Source organism: Rhinolophus ferrumequinum, chromosome 18, assembly GCF_004115265.2.
Source record: "Rhinolophus ferrumequinum isolate MPI-CBG mRhiFer1 chromosome 18, mRhiFer1_v1.p, whole genome shotgun sequence".
NCBI classification, from domain to species: domain Eukaryota; kingdom Metazoa; phylum Chordata; class Mammalia; order Chiroptera; family Rhinolophidae; genus Rhinolophus; species Rhinolophus ferrumequinum.
In genome coordinates this window covers 36,318,054-36,345,900 of record NC_046301.1, presented here as the reverse complement: position 1 = coordinate 36,345,900, position 27,847 = coordinate 36,318,054, and the positions used below count along the sequence as shown (strand labels likewise).

General features: G+C 40.8%; 1 protein-coding gene across 2 annotated transcripts in view; it reads left to right on the top strand.

The window, feature by feature from the left end:
* PALLD (palladin, cytoskeletal associated protein) overlaps positions 1 to 27,847 on the top strand; it is a 353,019-nt gene that overhangs the window by 290,466 nt on the left and 34,706 nt on the right. For both annotated transcript variants that reach the window (XM_033134495.1, XM_033134494.1), the window contains exon 10: positions 20,698 to 21,363. In XM_033134495.1, the coding sequence (XP_032990386.1) occupies positions 20,698 to 21,363 (666 nt within the window). The remainder of the gene's footprint in view (positions 1 to 20,697; positions 21,364 to 27,847) is intronic.

Below are 27,847 nucleotides of genomic sequence, written 5' to 3'. Positions count from 1 at the left end.
CCTAGGACGTCTTATAACGGAAAGTTTGTACCCTTTAACCTCCTTCACCCATTTCCCCTACTCTCCCATCCCCACCTCTGACAACCACCAATCTGTTCTTCGTTTTTTCACGTATATTTGTCTTTCTCTTTCTGACTTAATTTCACTTAGCGTTGTGCCCTCAGAGGTCATCCATGTTGTTGCAAATGGCAGGATTCCCTTCATTTTTGTGGCTGAATAATATTCCAACGTGTGTGTGTGTGTGTGTGTGTGTGTGTGTGTACACATTTTCTCTATTCATCCTTTGAGGGACACTTAGGTTTTCATGTCTTGGTTATTTTAAATAACGCTGCAACAAACACGGGGGTTCATATATCTTTCCCAGTTAGTGTTTTCATTTTCTTTGTATGAATACCCAGAGGTAGCACTGATGGATCACATGGTAGTTCTCTCTTTAATTTTGGTGGGACTCTTCATACTGTTTTCCATAGTGGCTGCACCAATTTACATTCCTACCAACAGTGCACAAGGGTCCCTTTTCCTCCATATCCTCATTAACACTTGTTATTTCTTTCTTTTTTTTGATAATAGCCATTCTAATAGGTATGAGATGGTATCTCATTCTGGTTTTGATTTGCATTTCCCTGATGATTGGTGATATTAAGCATGTTTTCATATGTCTATTAACCATCTATATGGCCTCTTTAGAAAAAAAAATCTGTTTAGATCCTCTGCCCATTTTCTAAAAATCACATTTTTTTTTTTTCTAATTCAGTTGTATGAGTTCTTTATATATTTTGGTTACTAACTCCTTATCAGATGTATGATTTACAAATATCTTCTCCCATTCAGTAAGTTGCTTTTTCATTTTTTAATGGTTTCCTTTGCTGTGAGAAGCTTTTAGTTTGATGTGGTTCCACTTGTTTATTTTTTCTTTTGTTGCCAGGTTAACATATTAATATGGTGATATCTCAGAGCAAAAAACATAACCCAAAGTTGTCTAACAAATTAAATGTCATATTGAGGAATGCTTCAGAGGAGAGAAAGGGGAGTCTTTCTTAGCTTATTAACTTCCACATCATCTTAAGATCAATTAGATACAAAAATCTTTGGCCTTAACCAGTACTGCAATTGTAATAAATCAGGAATCTAAGAATTCCTCATTTCTCCTCTCTCTGTTTACCATAACACATGCATATATCAAAACATGTATAGAAAGCAAAAATTTGAAGAACATTAAATGTGCTTTCTTAAATGTACCGTTAGTGGGAAACATTAAATGTATCTTCTTAATGCTTTCCATAATGATGCTACTGTTTAGGGAATTCAAATATCATTGTTAAAATGAGACTGTATATGTCACCCACATTTATCCTGACATATAGCAACCCTTCAGATTAGAGCAGCTCCCAATCTAGAGGTGCTCATTGAGAATTAAAGTGATTGTTTAGAGCAAAATGTCAGGTTTGAAGAAGTTTTCCTAATAAGGAAGAATGATGTAATGTTCATGGAGGAGGGCCAGGTTCCCTCCGTTTGTTTTATTTATATTAGCTGGATTCCAGGGGAAAATGTGCTACGAAGCATGAGGGCTGCCAACTATATTTAGCCAAACTAAATTAGTAATACAGGAGGCTTTTTTTTTTTTTTTTTAAGTTATACACTCACCAGTGTACTGTAAGATGTTTTTCCAGGCATCTTGTTTTTTTGGAGTTTGAGAAAGCATAAATAATACTTTCATTACATTGTACCTTTTACTTTGAGGATGGAGAAAGTGTTGCAGTCTCTCTTTAACTTGTTTTAACAGGTTTTCTCTGAGATAATGATTTTGGGGTCAAAAGATACTTAATGATACTACCATGGTTGGGAAGATTGTATTAACTTTTCAGAAGGGCTTTACCTAGGAGGCAGTAGTGAATGAGTGTAGCCTTTTATAAATAAGAGAATACATGTTAAATAGCCATGCATGTTCTGTCTATCTGGCACGATTCAATCTAGATTCTCTCCCCTGCCCCTCAATTTATGCTACATATAGTAATAGTCTTTGGGTCTTAAGAAAGGCAGGCTGTTGATTTTTGTGCTTTTTCATTAAGACTTTTTAAAATCACTTTTATAAACCAGAGGGGGAAAAAATCAAATTTGTACCCTTCTTTAAAGGTAAAAGCCGAGGCTTTGTAACTTGGTGGTTCCCTCTTTGCTTGACATGTTACATCATTTTTGTTTTGCTCTATTACATGGTCTGGAGCTTACACTGTATTTCGTATGAATGAAAATTCAAATTCATCTCCACCCAGAGCCTGTTTCTTTTGCCTTTTACCTCACAGCCTCTTCCCCATGATTGATTGATAACCGTGATCGCTGCAGCTGCCAGGGTTAACTCTCCTATAGAACCACAGCCTTATAGTGTGATATTAACAAGTTAAGGCTTTCTAAGGACATGGGGTCTCCTCTTACTGCGCAGGGGAGAGTGCTCTGGCAGAGATGGCGAAGGTCACTGATCCATCACAATGTGTAGCCCTGAGGGTCCCCAAATAGGCCTACCTTAGGAGAGTGCAAGTTTGAGAAACAGAATCATAGAATAATTTCTGATATTACTTACCGGGAAGTCAGCAACGAAGTAAGAAGAGTAAGATTTTGGAGGACAGCTTTTTGCCCCTATTATGGGCAAATCCATCACCAGCATCCCTGAGACCAACTCCTTCGATTCCAGGGCTCAGCGGTATGATTCCTACATATTCAGTGGAGCCCCGAGTAGATATCTAATAGGATAAAAAGACAGTAAACCTTGTGAGAAGAAGTGAGGGAATTTTTAGAACCAGCCAGGCCTCTAGGAGTATTGTCTAGTTGAAATATAATGTGAACCAAAAATACTGGCCACATATACAGTTTTAATTTACGGGTAGTCATATTAAAACCAAAACAATAAATAAGTGAAATGGATTTAAATAATGTGTTTTATTTAACCCAATATTTTAAAAATAGTTTCAATGTGTAATATAAACATTATTAACGTGATAATTTATTCTCTTTTTTAACTAAATTTTCAAAACCCAGTGTGTATTTTACACTTGCAGCACATCTGAATTCAGACAAGCCACGTTTTGAGGGCTCAGTAGCCACGTGTCCCTGGTGGCAACCATATTTGGACAGATCTAGAGGTTATGAAATTAGGTATCCCCGAGCCGTTGTGCACCAAACCAATGTAGCAGAAATGCTGTTAAATATTCTAAGTGGTCATCTCCATCTTTTCACATCTAGAAACTGCTGCTGGATTTACAAACCATACGACGGGAATAAGAACCAAATCCAGTAGCAGAAATGGCTTCATTCAGTGGAGAAGTAGCTGTTGAATACCTGGCCCACTTTAGGTCCTGAACCATAGCCACGCACTACTAGGCAGAAAACGTACCCTCCCTTAAGGCATTGGCCTTCCAGAGCCCTCGTGGGGTCGGGTGGGGTGGGGCGGGGTGGAGGGCTGGGCATTGGGGCAGAACCTAAAGAGATACGTAAATGCAATAGTTTCAATGGTGAAGGCTGTGAAGAAAGAAAATAGGACAATGATTAGAGGGAGCAGCATTCTTCCTGCTCACTTAGGTATTAAATGAGTCATTTAGGAAGTGAATCGGGCTGTGTAGATCAAAAATGGTTTCAGTTCTGCCTTAGACAAATACTTCTAATTATCCAAGTGACTAAAGAGATCCTCAGTTTTCTTTAAAAGAGAATTTCATTATTTAAAAACACCCAAACCCAAAGAAATGGAAGCAACTGACAGAACTGGTTTCTATGTGCTTCTAATAATATTTTGGTACCAGGCCCCAGATGACAACTTCTCTCCCCCAGGATACAAGAGCCAACATAGCTAAAATAGGAAGTATGGCCTAAATAATATACTGTGAGACTGATCATTTTAGAAAGACGTGTGTGTGTGTGTGTGTGTGTGTGTGTGCTTGTTTTAACTGAGGCAAACAAATTAGATTTTTTTAATCCGTATTTTTTTGCATATTTGCTTCAATAAACTTCAAAACTAATTACTTCCAAAGAATTTGGTCTCAACTATGTGCATGACCAGGGAATGCTGTCAAGAGTGTAGTACAATACTGAACAATCTAAAAAATGTATGCAATATGAAATATTCAATAGAATTGCCGTATAGGATGTATCTATTTGCTTATTCTGTATGCGCTGTCTTGGGGGAAACACAAGCAATGGTAATAGTGTTCAGTTGATGCCGGGGAGGGCAAAGGGATCGGTAGGAAAAAAGTAGGAGGTGAAGATAAACTTTACAAGGTGTCCTTTTTGTATCTCATGCTTTCTGAAGGGCAGAAGTTTTTAATTTTAATGAAATCCAATTTATCAAGTTATTTTTCTTTTATGGATCGGTGTCTTACCTAAGAAATCTTTGCCTAAGTTATGGTCACAAATATTTTCGTATTTTTTTTCTTGGAATTTTAGTTTCAGGTCCATATTTAAGTGGGAGATTTATATGAGTGAATTTTATATAAGGTGGGAGTTGTGGGTAAGGGTTAATTTTTGGCATATGAAAATCCAATAGGATTTTCATTTAGCATTTTTTATCATGTGTACTTTAAGAAATAAATTTTAATTTCAAAAGACAAAAATATTGTTAGAAATGTCTGCAATTACTGGTTATAATTATGAGTTCAGTGTTAAAGAGAAAAAGTTTTGTTATGACTACTGTACTGATTTTTAGGAACTATTACTGGGCTTTAATTCTCTAAGCCAAAAAAGTAAAATTCTGTTGGTCAAAAAGATTATGTTGATACCTTGTTTCATAATCAAAACTTGACGGCAGTATTTTCTTATGGATTAAGAAACTAAAAATGTTATAAGCCATTTGTCAGGGTAAATTTGAACTAAGTATTTAGATCAGCTGAATTAAAAGGGATTGTAAAGATAATTTTTTTCTCTTCAGGAGAGGGTGGGGATACTGGAATTGAAGGGATATGGATAAATTTGCATTTACCAGAATTCCTCAGGGGGAGCATGATGGAGAGGAAATCTCCCATATCCCTCAGTAAAGAGTGAGTCCCTGCCACCAAAGGTACGTATCAGCTGTCATCAATAGGTGGTCCTCAAATTGCCTTACAAGAGGGAGTGGGTCTATGTATATGATTTTGTTTTGTTGCATTGAGTCAACCTCAGGCAACCCACACCTCTGCCCTTTACCAGAGTTAGGGCTAGCCTCTCCGTACACGTGCTGAACAAATGACGCTTGGCTTGAAGATGCACTACTATCTAAGATTTCTTTCAGACCATTACAATGCATAAATGATGTATATTTGAGGTGGATTATACCTTCTTTCTACTCATGTGTGGGACCATTTGGATGATAAGCCAAAGCAACAGAAAGAGAGAGAGCCAAGCCTCAGATTTGTACTGAGAAGAACTGGACAAGAAAGATGTGTCACTGGACAAAGTGTCCTTGCTGATAACTCACCCCTGAGTTAAGTGGCTAACCTACCCATTCACAGACAGTACTGTATAGCTCCACCGGGGCAGACCCTACCTGCACAGAGGGAAGGAGAAAGCCTAAGAAATCTTTGCCTAATCTGCAAGCAGCAGATCCAAAGCAGGAAAAAGAAGGGAGGGGCTGATCTGAGCATGCCCAGAGCTACCTCCCAAGCTCACTAAACGGGGAGGATACAGGCCAGGAGTGTTCTTCCAGAAGTCCCTCCACGTGAAACGCAGTGAAGGATGGAGTGCCTCACTCCTTCAGTGGCTAATGTCCTACTGATACTACATAGTAGTCATTTTTTAAAGATGGTAGCATGATGCTCTTAAAAGGAAATTAAAATAAAAAGTTTAGTCTATTAAGTCCTTAATGTCTTCTTAAAGTAAAGATCCACCGAAAATACGAAATATGTCAACATGAGCCAGAAGACATTATTTTGACATAATTATTTTGACATAATGTCTTCTGGCTCATTTTGACATTTTTTGTATTTTCTGTGGATATTTACTTTATTCTTATGATATATTTAGAAATCAACAAACGTCCACAGCAAAAACAAACCACTACTGTAGTAAATTTATAACTTTTCTATGTCTATACTTGTAACTATTACATTCATCCTGTCCTGTTCAGAAGGCATTGACAACAAAATACTTACTAATCTTGGTTCTGTAGTATGAATTGCTTGTGCTTCAGAGACTACAGATGTGCTTTTCTTTCCCGTGGCCACAGTTAAGATAGAAGATCATACTTCAAAGGTCAAGTTAGGAATTCACGTGCAGTTAAATATACTCTGTACTATTTTTACTCAGGACCATAGTCCTTCGAGAATAATTTTACCATATTTAACCTTGAAAATTGCATTATACTGACATTACTGTATCTAGTCACCTGTACAGATGGATATGTGCGCACATCCACACAAACGCATGACGTGACTGTGTTGTTGGCATATAAAGCTGCTGGACAGTCAGCTCTATATTACTCCAAGCAAAGGCTCACTCCTCACTCTGCAGGAAGACGTAGCCCATCTTGGAACCTGACTGATTTGGAACATACTCACCTTTGTTCTTTGGAATATTTATTTATCTTCTTGTTAGAAATATTTTTTTTCCAAAGAGCATATCCAGGTGTATATATACTACTTCCCTAAGTGAAGGGCTACTCAATGTACAAACTCTTACAGTATAATCATTTAAAACCCCACGTGGTGTGCAACAAACTTTATTATTTACATTTAAAAAAAAGATTAATAGAGTGTAGTAACATAAGTTCAATGCTACAGCTGTACATACTAGAAAGTATTTTTCTTTCAAAAGGCATTTCAAAATGTTACAGGGTTTTGGTCATCCTGGAGACAGTCCTGAATACCATAGTATAGAAAACTCCATTTGATAGCGTGCCAGATAAATGACTCTCGACAATACAGTCATATATAATCATGTTGGAAACTTCATGGAGCTATGATAAAGTTCTCTCTTTTTTTCTTTTTTTTCCTTAAGAGTAATCACGTTAAATAATTGGGTTGTTTTATCTAAGAATTATTTTAGTGGTTTTAGTCATTTCTCAGGGAGGGAACCTCATGTATTACAGTTCTTCCCGAGACACATTTGGATAGACTTCATTTACTGCTGGAAGGGTTGGCTCTTCCTCCTGAGGGGAAAGGTTACTCAGCACCGTCATTACTGCATCTCATCCTTTGGCCTCGAAGGAATGTCGAGGTCAGTTGGTCAAAAGCTAAGAAAGGTCAAAGCCATTTACAATTTATAGTTCTTTTCCACGGTCACACGTCTTAATTCATGCTGCGAAGCTACATCTCTTGAACTCGCCAAAATGCATTTTTAAGTTTTTTTTCAAGAACTTTTTCCCTCTTTGCATGAGAGGTTGGAATTGGAGCCTGGTGATCAGGCAAGGCCTGCATTCACACTGTGGAACCCTGGGCTGTATATCTTGGCCATTAACATTAAACTAGCAATGGTCGCCTTTAAAGAGAAAATAAATTACTCTGAGTGCCCAGGTCCAAGTGTGCATTCCTTTCATTATTTACCCTTGCGAGATTGAAATATGTAGAAAATGTTATTGGCAGCTTTGTATTTATTCAAAATTGTTTCGTTCTTTAGTGATAGGTTGATGTTAATAGAAATCTAAAAAGTCATCGTTATAAATTTAGTATTGCTCATCAGCATGTGAAAGATACAATTTTTTTTTTAATTCCAGTGTATTTAAGTGCTGCAGTCTCTCAAGAGATAGAGTAACAGCAAATTAATAATTTTCAGATGTCCAATACTGAAAGACTAGATAGTGGATTTTATAGCTTGGAGGAACTTTAAAACATATTTAAAGGGACTATTGAAAAATAGTCCAACTTTCTGTTTCACAGATATGAAGAAACTTGGACCTCTTAGTCCAGGCCATGCAAATATTTGGTGGCACAATCACTAAGGCCAGGGACAGCCCCAAGCAGCCCAGTGGCAGGCGATGCTAAAAAGGTCTCTCTGTGATTTCAGAAAATAAAGCCATTTTTAAGAGTTCAATTCCAGTTGTTTAGGATGATGTTCTTCTCCTATTTCTTTATTTTTTCTACAATTATATTCTTCAAAGAGGAGAGTGAAGGACAGAGCTGTAAGCATGTAGGAATTCTGTGCCAAGGAACTGCATGGCAGTATTTATTACTATTATTACTATTATCTGATATGTTTCTTGAATCTTCTCAGAAATTTGTATTCACTTTTAACTTATAAAATATGCACTGAGACTCTACTAAGCTCATCTTTCTGTCCCTACACTGCATTTTCAGATTAACTGTGGATAGCTGTAAGTGCATGATGTTTAGTTCCAGAGACCGAGCATTTAATAGTCTCTCAGTGTCATGTATGCTGGTTGATAATGCCAACACTGAAATAGAAATTCTGGGAGCAAATTTTGCTTTTTTAGTTTTGAAACCAACTCCTAACAGTTGCTTTGTATATACTTATACCGTGTTTCCCCGAAAATAAGACGGGGTCTTATATTAAGGTTTGCTCCAAAAGATGCATTAGAGCTTATGCTCAGGAGATGTCATCCTGAAAAACATGCGAGGGCTTATTTTCCAGTTAGGTCTTATTTTGGAGGGAAACACGGTAGTTTCTCCAATTAATGAAAGCTTGTAAAGCCTAGCATATGGGACATAAACATTTACCTAGGTACAATTATACCTGTAGAATGTCTTCAGGGCCAGGTTGTCTCTGTATGTAGCTGTTTTGAGCTCTACTGCAATGTCTGTATCCCAGTAACAAAATACAGAGGATAGGAGTGACAGAGTTGGAGCCAGTCTTCGGTGGGACGTGCATTAGAAAGGTCCTCTGTGGCTGAAGAAATCACTGTTTTAGGGAAGGACTAGATACGTCCTGCTGCCTGGATTAGAGACACCGTAACATAATGGTCATGACGCAGACCTCCTCATCTGACATTCCCTCCTCACTGCTTCCAGCTTGTAACCTTGAGCAACTTACTTAATCTATCTTTGTGCCTCTGAGTCCTCATCTGTAAAATGGAGATAATAAAGGAGGCCTATCTCCTAGGGTTTTCGTAAAAATTAAACGAGTTCATAGACATGAAGCCTGTATAATGGTGTTTGGTACACAGCGGAGCGCTCAGTAATACTTAACTGTTACCCTGAGTAGCAGTAGTGATGCTGTTGGTGTTTGTGGTACCGTGTTTCCCTGAAAATAAGACCGGGTCTTATATTAATTTTTGCTCCATTAGGGCGTATTTTCAGGGGTTGTCTTATTTTTTCACGTCCAACAATCTACGTTTATTCAAAAACAGTCCTGTCTTCTTCTGGAACATCGTCATAATGTATTAAATGTGTCCATCTGGATGACGATCTTCACTGGGGCTTATTTTCGGGGTAGGTCTTATTTTCAGGGAAACACGGTAATAGTAATCGTCATGACTGATTACATTCTTGGGAGGAGGGCCTGTCCTGGTGAGTTCAAAAACAGGAAATGGATGTTTTCAGGCTTCCAAGATATCTATTATAATTGCTGTCTAAGAGAATAGTACTAGGTCTTTCTTTATGATGTGAACTTATATAAAATATGAGCTTCTGGAAATTTATGTTTTAAAAATTATATGTTTATAATCTACATATTTTTAAGAATTTTATGTACTTTCACCATGAATTTTTTTATGTGCACAAGGTTAAAAACTATTCAAAGCACTAGTATAGAACACTAAAAGGCGAAGAGATAAGATTTCCTCCCTCCACCTCATTCTAGTCTCACTCTCCAGAGATAAAACACTTTTAATCATTTGTGTTTAGTACTTCCGATGATTTCTTTCACAACTTTATGAATAGGCCGTGTAGTCATTCATTTAGTGATTCATCAACTTCAGATAGTACTATGAGATTAATTTTTAATATTATTCTTATCAGCAAGATGTTCTTGTCAGGCCTTTGGCACTTAACAAGCTGATAATTTTGTGCAGTTACTTAATCTCTTTGTTTCCATTTCCATATCTGTAAAATAAGAAAACTGGACAGGTTGGTATCCATGGCCACTTTCTTAAAAGTGGTGGAGAGCATTTGAACAATAACAAAAAAGGCAGGAGCGAGGAGGGAAGAGAATAACTATTTATCTATTTTGTACATGGAATTCAGAGATAAAACTGGTCTGAGGGTTATCTGGATCCAGGTGCTATGACAGCATCTCAATTTTAACTGTCTCTCATCTTGTCTTTTATCTTTCCATGTGGATTCAGTTTTTATTTATTGGCTTCCTTTTTGTAGGCAGCCAGCAACTCGGGGGGATTTATCCTTGTAGTTAGCTGTCAAAGGACAAAGAGAATAGGAAAAATCCTGATTGGCCTGGACTGACCTAGACTATATATTTACCCTTGAATGATTTGCTGAAGCCATACAATGATTGGCTAGTCCTGGGTCACGTGCTCACCCTGTGAGGAAGGGTTGGGGGATTGTGATTGGCAAATCCACAAGGAATAGGGTAGAAGCAGATCTGGAAAGAAAGGGAGGAATGCTTTTACCAGATGAGGGAAAGAATGGTAGATAGTAAAAACAGATGTCTACTCTGCTTGGAGTCTCAGCAAACTGTGATTTTAAGAAGGAACTCGTTCAATTCTCCACTTACTACTGAGTCATTACTTGCTTTTATGAATGCTTATTGCGTATCACCAACCCGTGGCCTCGTTCTCCTTCCAGAAATAAAGCATGACCTCCACCTACACATTCTTTAACTTCACATCAGCCATTAAGAACTCGTGGCAGTGTTTTCGCAACCCTTGAACAACAAGTCCAGACATCAGTGTGAAGTTCCAGGCAGACATCAATGCTTCAGATTCCAGCCCCAACACAGACATTCAATGCTGCCTTGTTAGCAACACTCTATTGGGTTTTTATGACTTGCTACACAATGGACACACAAGGGAACCATTTCCTCTTTCTGTACAGGGACCAACTTTGTTATCTCAGGATACAGTCTATGCTTTGAAAACGTGGCTGTAGAACATTGCCTAGATGAGAAGAATGGGCCCTGTGGGAAGAATGGGCCCTACGAAAGCAAAGAATTGCCTGGAGATGACTAAAGTTCTCACCAAGCACTGAAAATATCCCTGAGGCACTTTCCCTCAAGGTAAACATAAACCTGGGGCATTTTTTGACTGATAACCAAATAAAATGGAAAATGGGCACTGGTACAGGGTTCAGCTGCCGGGAAAAAGATGGTGTGCCTCCCAGATGCCAAATTAGGAACTGTGCTACCAGGTTCACAGATACTCTCGTTTGGAGCATGGGAGTTCCATATTTTGGATACTTAAAAGCCAGAAATATAAGTACTCTCATTATTACAAGAGCTCTGCTTGTTTCCCTTTCCTACATTTCGCATACAAGGATGCCTGGCCATCTCTTCACGGGTATTTAATGGCATCTATGTGCAAAGCATTGTGGTAATCACCAAGAGAACACAAGGAACACACGCCGGCTCTGGGAGATCGGGCTGCGGGTGTGAGATGATAATGTCCCTACTGAACCTCGTAGACTGGAGCCGTTTGGAGGGAGAAAGAATTGCTAGGTGTTATTAGGAAGGCCTTCAAGAAGAGATAAACATTGAAAGGGGCACAGAAGGATCAAGACAACCTCAGTGGATGGAGAGACATTGGTGGGGGTGGGCTTTACAAAAGAGGGCAGTCCGGGAGAAAAGACCAAGAGGAAGGAAACCCCAAGGTGAGTTTGGGGAACAATGAGACTAATTTGGAAGAATGAAAAAGTGGAGGTAGAGCCATGGTTGGAGATAAGAATGTTAGGGTTCTCTGGGTCCAAATATTGGGACTCTTTGGATATCAGATATTATTAAGGGGAGAAATTAGATTGGGGTGAGAGGGACGCTGTCTTACACATGCTAAGTTTGAAGTGACGTAGCATGTGGGAGTTAATACAGAATTCAGGACTGGTCTGAATACAGAGGTCTGGGTTACAGACAGAGGTTAGGGAGTGAGGGTGATGCTGTTGATTATTTGTACCAAGGAAAGGTAGAGAAAATTTTGATCTTGATGGGCGTCCATAGTTAGAGAGCTGGAAAAAGGCCAGTGAGGGAAACGAGGCACAATGTCAAGGTAGGAGAGCAAGGGTGGTTGTGTTCGTGATGTCAGAGAGAAGAGGACTTCAAGAATGGATGGGGTCTTACCCTGTCAGAGGCCGTAGAGAAAGCAAAACAAAAGGACTGAGACTGCTGGATTACAGGTCTAAGCACAAAACAACCCTATCTTTATGTTGAACAAAATGCCTTAATATAATTTTTAGAAGGTTTATAAAAATTGGGCCCAAGGGCAAAAAAAGTTTTAGGATGGAAAGAGAGGAAAGGTTTATTCACAGAACAGTGACTACTGAGCCACTGAAATAGTTCACATGTTTCTTGCAGGGGAAACATAGCAGAACCACATCCAACCCAATTCCCACAGGAACTGTTTTGAGACACACAAAACCCAAAAGCTGTTTTTCTTTATTTTTGGACAGAATTTATCAATAGGTACATCTATCTGTTTTAAGAAAAAACAGCAACTAATGTTAACCAATTAGATGATGATTATTCATAGTATAAAAATGAAAGCAACAAACAAGTCAAACAAACAAAAACCCATAGACACAGTTTAGTGGTTACCAGAGGATAAGAGGGAGGGGATGTAGAAGAGGAAAAAGGAGGTCACATATATGGTGATGGAAGGAGAACTGACTCTGGGTGGTGAACACAATGCAATACACAGATGGTGTATTACAGAATTGTACACTTGAAGAGTATATAATTTTACTAACCGATGTCACCCCAAGAAATTTAATGACAAATTTTTTTAAAAAGTATCCTCCCCTCAAAAAAGTAGCCTTTTTATAAGATTTATTGTGAAATTATTTTAGTTTGCCTCTCTAAGTCTTTAAAATCTATTTGTTTTTACCAAAGATGATATATTCATTTTTCAAAAACAGTTGAAACAAGTGTGAAAACAGCGTATGCATAAGGCATGCATACGAATAAACACCATCCTGGGATTTAGTTCGTTCTTTACAATTTCCTTTAACATAAGTTTCTTTATAATGTTTAAATGTTACTGGGCTAAAGCGTAAGGATCATAAAATCTGAAAGTTTATTAGGACCCTACAGATATTACATTGTACATTTCCATTTTAGAGTTGGGAAACTTGGACCCAGAGAGGATAAATGGATTATCCAAAGTCAGCAATAGCTCATGGCCAAACTAGAGTTGAGCTGTTTGAACATCTGTGTTCTTACTTGTAAATAACCTGTGTGGGTGTGGCTTTATTTGCACAATACCTGTATTCCCTGAGAAAAGTGCATCACTGTGTTTCTGAGTACCATGTAGCTTGATGGAACAGTTAATTTTGTATTTTAGAGAAACCTGGAGGTTTTAACTAAACTCCAGAAATATTTACTGAGCCTCTTACATGTGATTGGAGAAGGAGATGTTGCAATTGTTCTTAGTTTTTTTTTCAGTAGAATAAAGCTATTTGGTGATTAGATAGATACAGAATAAAGGGATTTGGTGAGTAAGTAATGGTTATATTTTTTGAAAGATATGACACTTTTTTTGCCCTTAGGAATAATTCATTCTTACAAACTGCACACCACTATTTTAGATATATTCAGGTCAACGAACATAAAGTAGAAATGACACAGAAGGGATGGAAATTTGAGGAAACATGATCTATATGAAACCTTAAAATATGCCAAATTATTTCATTGTAGGACCTAAAGTCTGTCCTTCTTTTTCTCCCCAGTTGTTTAAAATCTCAGAGAAAAGTTATGCTTCAGACCTTAAAGTTCCCTAACATGTATCTCTCAGGCAGCTTTTCTTTGGGGTTTCCGTTAGAAATGAGATCACTGATTTTGCCTCAAGCCGTGACTGAAAAGGTTAGAAAAGAGATTTTTCTTAAAAAGAAAGGTACTTTATCTACGTGTTAAGAGTTAATACCAAACATTTTCATTTGGAAACCGTCCACATTAATTCCTTTGAATGTCCATTAAATGAGCATGGTTTTTAGAAGAATCAGCAGCTAATATCTTCCTGTTGTTTTCACTGGCCTATGCAGCAATAGACATGAAAATCATTTAAGGCATTTCAGTGTGATGTGGCCCTCATGCCTTTAAACCTGACCTCACATTCCTCCCCCAAAAAAGGCTAAGGCTGAAATGCCAGAGGTCCACGTCATTCAGCTTTATCAGGCTTATCACGATGGTAAACACCATCAAAGCCTGTCCCTTAGCACATACAATTTATGTTGGGATACACATCCTTTTCTCTTGGTGGGACTGTAACTGCTCTAGACCACATCCTGCAGCCCTCACAAGGGCAAATGACCGGTTCCCCCCACGGAGAGTTGGATCTCCACAGACCTCCGGAAGGAGCATCTTCTGCATCTGGAAATCAGCTGCAGGGTTCAGCTCATGTTGGTATTGATGCTTGTTGGTACCCCACCGCCCCGTCTCCTGGTCCTTATTCCTCATGCTGCCTGAGAGACACAGCCATCCTTTGATATTCTGGAGACGTTCCCAGGAGGATTATGACTTGGTCAGCAATCGCGCCCTGTCTTTCTCATGGTACATGGAATGACTTCAAATAGAGATCAGCTTTATGGATTCAGACATAAAGCACTACCGTTTTTCTGTAGCACAGCCAAATGCCGTTCTTATTCTAAGTGGAAAAGACGAGTCTTTCTAAAAGACACCCAAGTCGTGTGCTGATTTCTTCACTCAGGTCACTTCTTCCTTGAACCCTCCTATGTAATTAATTGCTCTCGGTCCTGGCTTCGTCTAGAGTCAGCATGATTTACAAAAGGCTCGGAATGAATTACAGATCAAAGAATGGGGCTTTTGTAAAGAAACTCATGTCATTTTGCAATACATGTTAAACATGCATTCTCAAGGAGTAGTCGATTTTAATTTGATTTTAATATTCTCATGTTTGTGGTACTTTGTAGAAAATCCAAATCTATCACTGCCCTCTCCCTCAATCGTATGGGGAATGCATTTAACTTCTGTTATTTTTGTACTTAACGTATAACCTCCCCTTAACCCAATGTAATACATTCTCATTTGGCGTACAGTATCGTGTTTCCCTGAAAATAAGACCTCGCCAGACCATCAGCTCTCGTGCATCTTTGGGAGCAAAAATTGATGTAAGACCCAGTCTTATATTATATTATATTATATTATATTATATTATATTATATTATATTATATAAGACCCAGTCTTATATTTTAGTAAAATAAGACCGAGTCTTACATTACTTTTTGCTCCAAAAGACGCATTAGAGCTGATGGTCCAGCTAGGTCTTATTTCGGGGAAATACAGTATCTTATTTTTACCGTGTAAATGATTGTTCTTAAGAATGTGATTTATATACCTTTTACTGAGGGTCAATAGTAAGTTAGTGCTAAACAAAGTTGTTAGATACTAACCCTCACTCAGCAAGTGGACGCAGTTTCTCTGATCTGAGGGCATGGATGGAAGCATGAGTAATAGAATACGGACAGGACAATTGAAGTACGAATGTAATAGTCGTAGAAGGAACTCACTGAGTACTCCTGAACTGAAGCCCTGTGGGAGTTTCATGTTCTGTAAGTTCCTAGAATTAATGTACTGAGCGCTCTCATACGTAGGATCCTGAGCTATTCCCAGCCAGACAGGAATATCCGAGTATGTTGTGGGAACACCCAGCACTCCGTCCCCTAATTCTAACTTAACTACCTTCATTTGAAAAGTCTTAGAACTCCCCAGCCCATATGGGGCCGTCTGTTGTAGGACGGCCCTTCTGGCGGTGCCTGATGACGCCAGCTGGGTATAGAAATTGCCACCAGAATTCAACACAGTTGTTAACATTGACAGTCATGTGTCTGCCATACTGAGTGTTGGATTGGGTGTTGTGAGGGTGCTAGGTCAGTGCTGTGGGGACACTAACGTCACAGTCCCTGCCTTCCAAGTGCTTATAAATAGCAGGGCCAGAAGGCTCACGGTTCAGAGGGCGCAGTATTGCAACTCTTCATCACCCAATCAATGGCTTCTGTATCACATAGTAAAAAAAAAAAAAAATGAAAGAAAATATATAAAGCGACAGCATATTTATTCTGAAAGCACAAATGTTTTCTAGCTTCATGATCCCAAGAGTTTCTGCAGACAGTTATAAATACTCCATCTTTATTAGAATGAACAGGGGATAAATTCCTTCTTGCAATCCAGACAGTGCTCCAGAGGCATAGTGGGAATTTCCAATTTACATAAAAGTTGTTTTCCAGAAGTTCACTTTCACATCCTTTATTTTGAGCTTGGGCTGCAGTTCCCCAGAGAAAAAGTGATACTCACTAACAATGACTAACATTTTAATTAATCTTTTTTGTTTACTGAGCACTTGGGAGAGAACAGAAAAAGTGATACTCAGTAACAATGACTAACATTTTAATTAATCTTTTTTGTTTACTGAGCACTTGGGAGAGAACTGTATAGCCAAGCTTTCGAGCCAACCAGCCCTTCACCTCCAGGTTCTACCCTTAAACAGATTCCTGACCTTACTAACCTATGGGGAATGTTAAAAATGGGGATAATAACACTAACCCCCCAGGGTTGTTGTAAATGAGTCAGGCCAGTGCCAGGTACCTGATAAGTGCTACCCGTCATCTTCCACCCCTACTAAGGTGAGGAGCAGCTGTGGAGCCCAGCTATCTTAGCCAGTCTGGCAGCTCATCCTCCATCTCCAGTTCCCCATGTCCCCACATGCCACTGCTGTTCCCCCTTGCCAGCTACCTGCAGGGGGACAGATGAACAGGAAAATCCCCTGCAGTTTAAGTAGAACATTATCTCCATTTTTCAAAGGCCCATTTTGTAAAGTAACCAGGATCGATGGGGTTGTTTTCGTCTGCTGCGGAACCTTTATTGAGCTCCTACTATGCACCAGGCACTGTGCTCATTTCACCCTCACAGTGACCCCACAGTTAGTAGCTAGTGGAGTTGCGTTCCAAGCCAGTGCCGTCCAACTGGGAGTGTAGCGTTTTCCTCCTGTACCACACTGCTGCTCACCTGGTTACTTTCTGGTTTAATCTAGTGGTAGGAGAGATTACTAAATTGTAAACTAAGTTGGGTGCTACATCTATTGAATCTGAATCTTTGCCCCATCCGACTATCTGTACAATTTCTTGTTCAAAGCTGTGCCCACACCATTTGGGTAGGTTAGGAGACTGTGGGTTTTCTGTAATGTAGGAGGGCAATCCATTGAGTTGTTATTTATCCTCTTCCTGAGCTGCCCTCATCTTCTCATCTTTGCACCATTTCACCCTAAAAAGAATCAAGTGCGAAGTCAGGTTTTCTTCCATATATTCTTGAATATGTAAATAATTAAGAAAACCTTGACTGATAATTCAGACTCTGAAGGCTTTGGGTGCTGTGGCTACAAAGAGGCTTAACAGTTAAATGCTTAGGAGGGAAAGATGAGCACAGATTCTTTTTCTTTTCTTAAATCATACTGAAGGTCGGTGTTCTTTTTTACTACTTTTTGAAAATTAAAAACAACTGATTGCAGTTGACATTCAATATTATATTAGTTTCAAGTGTACAGCACAGTGGTTAGACATACATAATGTACAAAATGACCCCCCACCCCAAGTCTAGTATAAGATCAGGGTTCTTTTCTATTGACCTGCCTGGTGTAGCGAAAAGAGCCAGGGACAGACACAGGTATAACCTGACTCTGCAGGTAACTTGCTCGGTGATTTGAGCAAGGTACTGAAAACTCCTTTCCCGTTTGTAAATGGACTGTTACAAGTGCATGGTGAAAAACTAGGGGCCTCATTTCTTTCAGTATTGAATCCTTTAGAATTGAAGGAGGGGTAGGAGTGGGGAATTGCTTAGTTGTTTTGAATTGGGGGTATGGTGGAGGGAGGGGGGAAGGAAGCTGGGAGTGATGGGAGGGATGAGTTGTGCAAAACTGAACACGTTAACAATATGACTCTCAAAGTGTTGTACTTGTAACTAGGGCAGCTTAGACCTCTCAACCCAACTTTTCAGCTTTGCACAGTACTTCCAAGACTTTCAGTTCAGTTTCTATTTTATTTCATTTTCACAGGAAGAGCAGCAGACAAAAATGGGGAAACCAGAAAAGTGATGAATTTTTATAATAACTTCTAAGTGATTTCCAAAGGCCCCAAGCAGTCTTGCCCTTCTGGTACCTTTCGGTCACTTTGCCTTTTTATCTCAGTGAAAATCAGCTTTAATTAAAAAAAAAAAAATCGTAATGAGGACTGAGGAAACAACTTGGAATTGTGTATCGCATCATCTCAGAATCCAGGTGTCAGAGCCATTTAACGCCAGTATATTTTAAATGATGATTTGCACAGAAATCAAGTCAGATACTTAAAGATTCAAAATACCTGCTTTGCTCTCCCTCCCCCCACCCTTCAGTTCCCTGCAGGTTGTATTTCTCACCCAGCGCAAAACGGGGGAGAAGGAAATGGAGGGAACCACTAGCAGAGTTTATCATTGCAGTATATACTAGTAACCAAAACACCAAAATGCCTGTTCATGTCCCTTGAAATGCTACGTTTGTAATTTCTTGAACTGTCAGTATTAAATGCAGCATCTCAGCAGCTTTGAGTTCACTTAGGTTAGCAAACCTGGTGGTTCTTTTTAATGCCCACATGGTAGGCTTGACCCCAGGGAGAACATTAGAACCAGTACAGTGGTGGCCAGGGCTTTCCTGCCCTGGCTTCTTTGAAGACTGGCTTCTTGGGAACCACTCCCTAACCCTGGACAGAAGAATCCTCGCACCACATCCAGGGCATGATATGATGTTTGCAGCAGCCTCACCAGAGCCCTTACATAGCTATTTGCTGATGCCAGGTCAAGCTTAAAATACCTTAAAGCACAGCTGTTGGGAGCCCGGGCTGGCCCAGCGTAGGGGCACGTTGCTTTGGGGATGGCCATATAGATCACTAGCAATCCAGGTGTACAGGTCAGTTGAATGTTGATGGTAAACCCCTCCAGGAATAGGATGCATTTTGTCGTAGTTAGGAAATAAGTAGGAGATGGTAAAGGCAGGGCCATCAGAAAGGAGCGTTTGGGGATTCAGAATGTGCGTGCAGGATGATGGGTTTTAGAGCTGGTGGGTGGTTTTTATGAGTTCTATTCCTAGGCTCGGTCTAAATACATGAGCTCAGGAGCACATGTGCCGGACAGTCTACCCAAACCACAGAGACATCTGGAACTTCCGTGTCCTGGTGAATCCCAGCAGTGGAGCGGCTGCTTGTAAAAATGCTCAGTAAGTTCTGCAGGACCCCACAGTGTTCTATGGTGTTGGCATCTTTGATGCTGTGCACAGGTTAAGCATATAGAACCATCTCTTTATACTTTCCAGTTCCCCCCAAAGGTGTTTCTTGCTGTCTTTTCACGGATTTAAGTGTCATCATTTTACTGGCTAATTACAGAAGCGCAAAAAAAAAAAAAAAAAAAAAAAAACAGGAAAAAATTTAGAACTTCATGGCTGATGTTCTCAACAGCTCATGATATTTGATAACAGATCTCAATTCTGTTGTGCTTTTTTTGTTTCATCTTTTATCAGCAGCCTCAATTCCTTTTATTGCTTTGAATTTATGACAGCTTGATTTTGAAGATTAAATACCTACGGATAAGGAAGATTTGGGGGTTTTGTTTTTTAGGTTTAAAAGATTTGAAGTTAAGAGCATAGCTTTGCCTGTTCATGGAATTGTTCCTGTTTTATCTGCTTGTTGTAGTGCCATCTCCTGTTGAGGTTTCTTTTGACAGCCATTGGTCACTGCCGGGAATAAAGGAAAACACCTAAGATGTAAAATTCAGTTAAGCAGGAAAGCTTATGAGTAAAATACAGTAAGATTTTAGCTAATTGGTATCTGCTTACACTTTTTTCAAAAAATTTAAATTCAGGCTCTTCTCGATGGAAAATACTTGGGGAATTAAAGCTGATTATAAAATTAATAATTTGTTATTGCTTATTAAACACCTACATGTTAAAGGTAGATGCCATTTGCATGTTTTAGATATGGCACAAATATCAGTATCAGTATTTATTAAGGTTTGTATAAATAATTGGCATTTCAGGGTTTATTATTAAAACTTCTAGTATAGTAAATTTTGCATATTTTTAGGGAACAAACGCAGAAATTAAAGTGGATCTTCCCCCCCAAATCAGCCTGTAGTATTTACTGAAGGCAAAGTTGACAGCCTTGAAGTTGCCAAACTGGACTAACCTAAATCTGCCAAAAATAACTTACATCAAGTTTGTGTGTGTGTGTATGTGTGTGTTTTAAACTTTCTCATTTCTGATAGAATTCTTTTTCTAAAAATTGGCAACAAATGAGAGGACTGAGACTTATGTCAATAGTTTTTCTTTTAATACTTCTGGTTCTATGAAAATGAAATATGGCTCCTGGAAGTCGGACAAACTTTCCATCACGATTTGTAAACTGGTTTGAATCATCTTAGGCAAAACTTCAGTGAGACATGGAGCTGCCTGGCCCTACTCCACTGACTTAGCGCTTGGTCCAGAATGAGTTAGTTACAGGCGACACACTTCGGGCGAGTAACGGGCCTCCTTCGCCGGGTATCGCCGGGTATCAGCTGGCAGACCTGGGAAGGGATGCTCACGGCTGAACCTCCGTGCCCCAGAGGAGCGTTCCGTCTGGTTCCCTGTCTGAAGCTGTCGCTCTTCTCTCTCCCCCCAGGGACCCTCTGAAACTCCAGCAGCTGCAGCAGCAAATCCGCCTGGAGCAGGAGGCCAGCGCGCGGCTCGCCCCGCCGGCCGGCGCCCCGCGCAGCGCGCCCCCCTCGCCGCCCTTCCCGCCGCCGCCCGCCCTCCCCGAGCTCGCGGCCTGCGCGTCGCCCGCCGGCCCGGAGCCCATGAGCGCGCTCGCCTCCCGCGCCGCGCCCGCCATGCAGTCCTCCGGCTCCTTCAACTACGCGCGCCCCAAGCAGTTCATCGCCGCGCAGAACCTGGGCCCCGCGTCCGGCCACGGCACGCCGGCCTCCAGCACCAGCTCGTCCAGCCTCCCGTCGCCCATGTCGCCCACGATGAAGCAGTTCGGCCGCACGTCCGCGCCGTCCTTCGCGCAGCCCTTCGGCGCCGAGGCGGAGGCGCCGTGGTCCCCGGCCTCGCCGTCACCGCCGCCCCCGCCGCCCCCGGTCTTCAGCCCCACCACGGCCTTCCCGGTGCCCGACGTGTTCCCGCTGCCGCCGCCGCCGCCGCCGCTCCCCAGCGCCGCCCTGGCCTCGCCCGCCGCCCGCCTGGGCCACAGCCAGACGCCCGCCGCCTTCCTCAGCGCCCTGCTGCCCTCGCAGCCGCAGCCCGTTGCTGTCAACGCCCTGGGCCTACCCAAGGGTGTCACCCCCGCGTGAGTGACAGCAGCATGCCCCCTCCCACCTCCACACCCCCCCGCGAAATGCGCCCATTAACCTGGCGCTCAGGGGTGCCATTGTTCCATTTCACATACTTCCCTGTATCCAATTTTTAAATTCTTATCACAGCAACTTGACTAAGCTATTCTTGCATAGCTGCCTTACCATTACCAAGGTCAACGCTTTTTCTTCCGTGTTAAACAGTACAAGTCTCCTTAGGAGCTACCCAAAGTCTAGACAGTGCCCTTAATAATTTTAGTGATAGTGGCCTTAGCTGCCATTTAATGAGCCTCGTGCCAAGCAATTCATGTATGTTCTCTCATTTGATACATCTGTAAGAGGTATGATTGCCCCGCCTGCAACTCAGGATTCCAGTGTTCAGACAGATTTGTCCCAGAGCCGCCAAACTGAAATTTGAATCCATATGCACTCCAAATCCATGTTCCTACCACCAAGCTATGTATCTTAGTATTTCAGGTCAGTATTACAATAGATGTGAAGGAGCTTGGTTATGAAATATACACTTAATGTTTTTGAAATATTAACAGGGTTAAGCAGCCTTTACATTTGTGTAGTTGATGCAAATAAGTGAGGACGTGTGCAATCTAGTGAAGAAATGATGGTGCCATTTCTGTCCCCAGCCAACTGTGATCTCTAGGGAGATGACAGTGGATCCTCTATTTCTCTATTTGCATATTACCTAAGACCTGTCTTTCCTTCTGTCACAATGAAGCTGTGCAGCCCTCTGAAATCTTTACCTAGAAAATCTGTGAGGATAAATAAGATGACATCTACAAAAGTACAGTAAAGCCCGCAAAAGAAACCCCGTGCAGGAGTTTGGAACATCTTGCTGACGAGTAAAGTGAATGAAAGCTAGCGCACACTCATGTTACTAAAGAGTCCAGAAGTAAGTACGTGCTAGCAGAGGTCAAGCCAGTTCCCATATCTCAACTCTTCCTGTTGAAATCCTACTTCAGAGTTTGCCAGAATCCCAATATTGTTCAGAGAGAAAAGAACAAAACCCTACAAAGGAAGAAAAATGAGAAGACCTTAGAGTTCAGGTTATTTCATTCGTACGAAGAAGTTTTCCATTCTAAGATGCACTGACACCACCGTGGTTTGCTACGTTTGACTTGGATAAGGTGTGTCAAGAAGATTCTTAACTGTCAAGAAGACAGTTAGCAATGTCTTGTTTCGTTAGGCACTTTCTGAATGCTGATTGCATGAATCTGAGTTTGAAATCTGGCTTCTTCTCCAGTCTTCTTTGGAAAAAGTTCAGTCAAATGAATACATAAATAAGTTGAACAAAAGGGGGGAGTCTGTATAGTAATGATGTGATAATGGGCTTCTCTGAAAGTTGAGGCAGTCAGATTGCCTGAGAAATCCTTTCTCTTTCTCTCCTACTTCCCTGTTTGAGCTTTTATTTGGCTGCTAGGAAATGAAGCATTCTCTTGCTACAAAGAAGCTGTTAGATTCAAAAAGTGGAAGTTTGTTTCGTGACACTTTTTGTCCTCTCTTACTATGAAATGGTACCAAATCTTGCTTCCCAGGAAGATGAGTACTGTATAAATAATCTGTCTAATATTCCTCATATAGAATTTGATCAAAGATTAGTTTATTGAGTCATTGGGTGGTCTTCCCTTTTATCATCCTACATAGAAACAGTGGTTTATTCTTTGACTTTGAAATTCTCTTAAGATGAACAGTTTTAAGAGCTTACTTCAAATAATAGAAGCACTTGTTTCTTATCAGCATCTGTCAGTTACTCATTTTATAGAGTGAAAATATTTTATCATTGTTACCATAAAAGAATCCATCCAGTAGCTTCTGCCATGTCTTAAAAATTAATGAAGTCATGCTTATTTTGTGGCTATAGAAAACTGTCCCCTAAAGATGGTTAGGTGTTGTGACACCAAAGATAAGTGGCAATACAAGGCTGCAGAGTTTTAGCTCTATGTCAGCCTAAGAAGACATCGTGATATGGTTACCCTTTGTCTTCAAGGAATTTTCCTGTGCTAAATCACACACGTGAAGAATTCATTGTGTTGTTTTGATACATGGAGCTTTGGAAACATTTTCCCCTCTGGCTTATTGTGGGATCCCTCCCTTGCATTCTGAATCAAAAACAACAAGGTAGCTATTTATCCATCATAATCATCCACATAATTTGCCAGAGACTGAGTGTCCCTTTCAGGGCTGCCATGACTAATTGGTATCCTTGAACTTGTAGGAACTGCCAAACTCTTGTCAAATGAATCTTTTAAATTGCTTTCATTTATATTTCATTGGTAACTTGTGGCCATTATGACAGCAAATTCAGTTTCACTTAATATGTATTATTTCTCTGATTAGACGGTTTTGCCATAGGTCAAGTTCCAGTAAATAGATTGATTACACATGACTCAGTGTAGTAGAAATGCATGAGATTTTTTTTTGGGGGGACTGCCTTGTTTTACCAAAATCTGAAATATAAATTTCAGATTTCTTAGTTTTCTTAATTGTCAACTGCATACTAGCTGTTTTAGGCTGTTTGTATGTTTAGCATTGTCCTTATTGAAGAATAGGTTGGTTAGATACACTAAGTTTCTAAATAGTCTGTGTAGATAAGATTCTGTTTCTCAAGTGTCTGGGTAGCAGAGGTCAAGGTAGGGAACAAAGGCCGTGGATGCCAGTGATAAACCACGAAGTCCAGACACATGATTGGGTCTCTCCCAGTCTCACACTGCGGTTTGGGGAACTTCTCCACATCCAGTTCCTCTAGTGCCTTTCTTTGTTCAGACTGCTACATTCCTCCCCAAGGTTACTGGGGTCACTAGCAGAGAAAAGATCGCCCTCCTCAAAGCTGCTGACAGACACAAATGTTAAGTTGACGAAATCTTTCAGATGGAGGCAGCGAGAACATGCCTTAGAACGAAATCTGTTTGCGCTCATAAAATTAATGTATTCTACTCACCTCACAATTGCTGGTAGTTAGTTTTACAGCATCCACTGCTGTATCCCTGTCCTTCTACACAGTAAATCAGCCCGGAAAGATGGTGGGACTCCAGAGGGTTGTGAGAAGGCCACCTGGGGGTAGTGGAGCAGTTCTCGCTGCTGGTCTCTGAGCGGTGGTACCAAGCTCAAGGTGAATCAGATCAGATCCATCCTCGAGGACCAGGCTGACACTGTAGTTTTTGCTCACGTTCAAATTCTTGGAATCTGTTCTCATGAGGGGGTGCTGCATAGCCACAGGGCTATAATGTTTTATACTCTCCATTGTCTCTCTTGTACAAGTAGGGCTTCGGTTTAAAATGTTACCCCCTGTTTGTGAAAAGTAAAAGCATGTGTCAATAAGAGCTTTTATATAGATGTACCAATGAGAGCTTTTATTCCACAGGCACTCAGCTCTTTGTAGACATTATCTCATTGTCCCGCTCTTTCTCCCTGATTTATAAGAAACAGGTAGGTGGGGACACCGTCATCATTCAACATTCAAGGGGAGAGGCCCCACGCGGTGAAGGGATTTCCCAGGGTTCTGGAATAAGCTTAAGCAGAGAGGGTGTTCATTAGATCTAATGACGTAGCCTGAGGTGTCCTGCCCAGGTTTATCGCGAATAAATCTGACGTCTGATATTTCTTAATTAAAACTGCTGCAGAGCAACGAAACAAAATCCTGAGTCTTCAGGAAAAGTCTGTAAACAGATTGAGATGTGCTTTAGACAGTTTTCAAGTCAAGACAGTGGTTAGATAGAAAAGACAAAAGCTGCATTGGACTTTGCAGACATTATGTCATCGTTCTCCTGTCCTGCAGGAAACAGGTAGGTGGGGGCCTTGTCACTCCCCATTAGAGTCAGAGGCCTGAAGGGGTCGGGGGCTGTCCCAGGGTCTTGTTATCGGGCTCCATAAGGGTCCTGTATCTTAGAGGATTCTGCACAAAGTTGTATGCAGTCCTGCAGAAGTATTTCCTAGCAGATTAGCTGGAGGGGGCTCAGAGCCTGTTGTGACCAGTGACGATTCTGTGGCAATGTCTGCCCCAGGAGGAGCTCAGAATGAGACCTGCTCAGTCTTGGATGGTGAAGGAGGAGGCGTAGCACATACACGTGTGTGAGTTTATTCTTGACAGAACCCAAAAGGTGATGTGAAAAGAACTCGTAGTCGTATACAGTTGCCTGTTTTCCTTTAAGTATCAGCTTAAGGTACCCACTTGTACTCTGAACAGCTTTGGCTTTTGCTATATTAAAAACTCAGTTTGTGTATCTTGGATTCTTTTATGTGTTAATTTATATATTACATTCTTGAATATGAGGGATAACTGAATGCCAACATGTTGTTGCTTTTGCTTCCTCTGGAATTTTGTTGCCATTGGATATCACTGAATATGAGAAGAGGAGAATATAAGAGGACTTTTCGTAGTTAAAAAAAAAATGTCTCCGGTTGCTAGACAGGCGCGTGACCTCTTAAATCAGTGTTGTACTCTAGAGATTTGACTTTCTGAAATACACTGGCAGGACTGACCTACAACAGTATATCAAGGGATGGATGCTTCCAAATTATTCAGTAGCCAAGGGAAAGAAAACCTTCTGGGATTTGGTGGTTGAATCTGGCAGATTTACCTTCCAGATGCTGTGTATATGTTTGAGATGTTTTTTCCCCCGACCACATGAGTATTATTTTTAAATGGTAAGTGACTTACTGTTGAAACTAGAATAAACAGATCGGTAATGTTTTCGGCACAGTTGAGCTGAGTGTGTATACACTGAAGTATCTCGTGTGGGAGGCTTGTATGAATTGTTTACTGGTTGAGGTTTGTTTCTGAGTATGGGTTTTTGTGAAGACGGCTGGTTTGGATAACAATTTACTTGGAATAAGCATTTTATTTTTCAATTGTACAAATCATCTCCTTATCACCAGGTACTCTTTTTATTTCCTAACGAGTTGTTGCTATTCATTTATCAAAACTAGGTGCCATTGGGGGGAGCAAACGACAGCCATTTTACATTAAACTCTGTCGCAGAATTAGGGAAACAAACCCAGTGGCCAAAACTTTGCCTCAGAAACTTAAAACTACTTTTCTTTCCTGGTGCAGTCCCTTTCCAGATACTCCGTTTTGGTTTCTAACCCTAACCTTACGTACTCACCGCATTTATTTTTAAAATTAAAGTTTATTGAGGTGACAATTGTTAGTAAAGTTACATAGAGTTCAGGTGTACAATTCTGTAATACATCATCTATATATATCACATTGTGTGTTCACCACCCAGAGTCACATACTAACTCCATTTTTAACACAAGTATTTTCTGAATTATGTTAGTTCAAAGGAGAAACTCTTTTAAAAATTCCACATTAAGACAAGTATGAGAAATACTGTAATTTACACCTCTTTCCTCAAGGTTTGCAATGGCCCGTTGACCCTGCCAGGCTCATTCTGGCCGTAGGACCTCTGCACTGCCTGGCTCTCCCTGTGTGAGGACATAGCTGGCACCTTCCTGTCACTTGGGCCACAGCTGTAGTGTCGGCTCCTCAGACCTGTGATTGGCCGCACCATCTAATATAGCCATCTACTCACACGCCTGTCACCTCATAGCACTTCCCACCTCCAGATATGTCTTCCCTTCTCTCTCCCCGCCATCCCCACCATGGGATATAATTTTTGTGAGTACAGCGACTCAGTTTTGTTCCCCATGTGTCCCTAGCACATAGAAGAGAGTAGAGGACTAAAACGCCGATCACTGAAGCTTATTTCCACATTCTTGGAAACGCTGGCCAAGAATTCTTGGCATCTTTTTAAATGCCTTTCCCGCTTTCATTCTGTTGTCCTCGGCCAGTCTTGTTTCTGGGATTCGTTTCCGGGCTGGGTGGTCCCTGTTGGCCTCTCTGGAGCTCCTCTTGCCATGCCAGGCACTGATCTAAGTGGTTTATATTAGATTGGTGCAAAAGTAGTTGCGGTTTACACCGGTAAATATAATTGCAAAAACCGCAATTACTTTTGCCCCAACCTAGTATGTTAGCTCCTGTCGTTTACCCAGTAAGCTTATGAGACCCATGCTACTCATACCCACATCTTACATTTTACAGAGAAGGAAACTGAGGCACATAGCCGTTAGATAACTAGCCCCAGCCACACAGCATTTAAGGTAAAAAACCAAAGATTGCGACTCCGGTGCCTGTGGTGGTGGTGGTGGGACTGCTCCCTCCTCCAGTTCCACATTAAGACAAGTATGTCGTCTGCAGTCAAGATCTCAGGTGCTTCCTCTTTCGTGGAATCTTCTGCAGTCGTTCCAGCCAGCATGCTTTCCTCCTCCTTTTTCACTCCCACTGCACCTGCAGTTGCTATCACAGTATGTCCCTTATCCTCCAACCCGATTATTAACCTCTTGCGATCAAAGGTCACCCTTTACAATCGGGCTGTCTTCACCGGATCACACACCATGGTGTTGAGACTGAAGTGATGAAGCTAGATGCTCCGTAAATATTTGTGTGACGACTGTTCGACATTGACA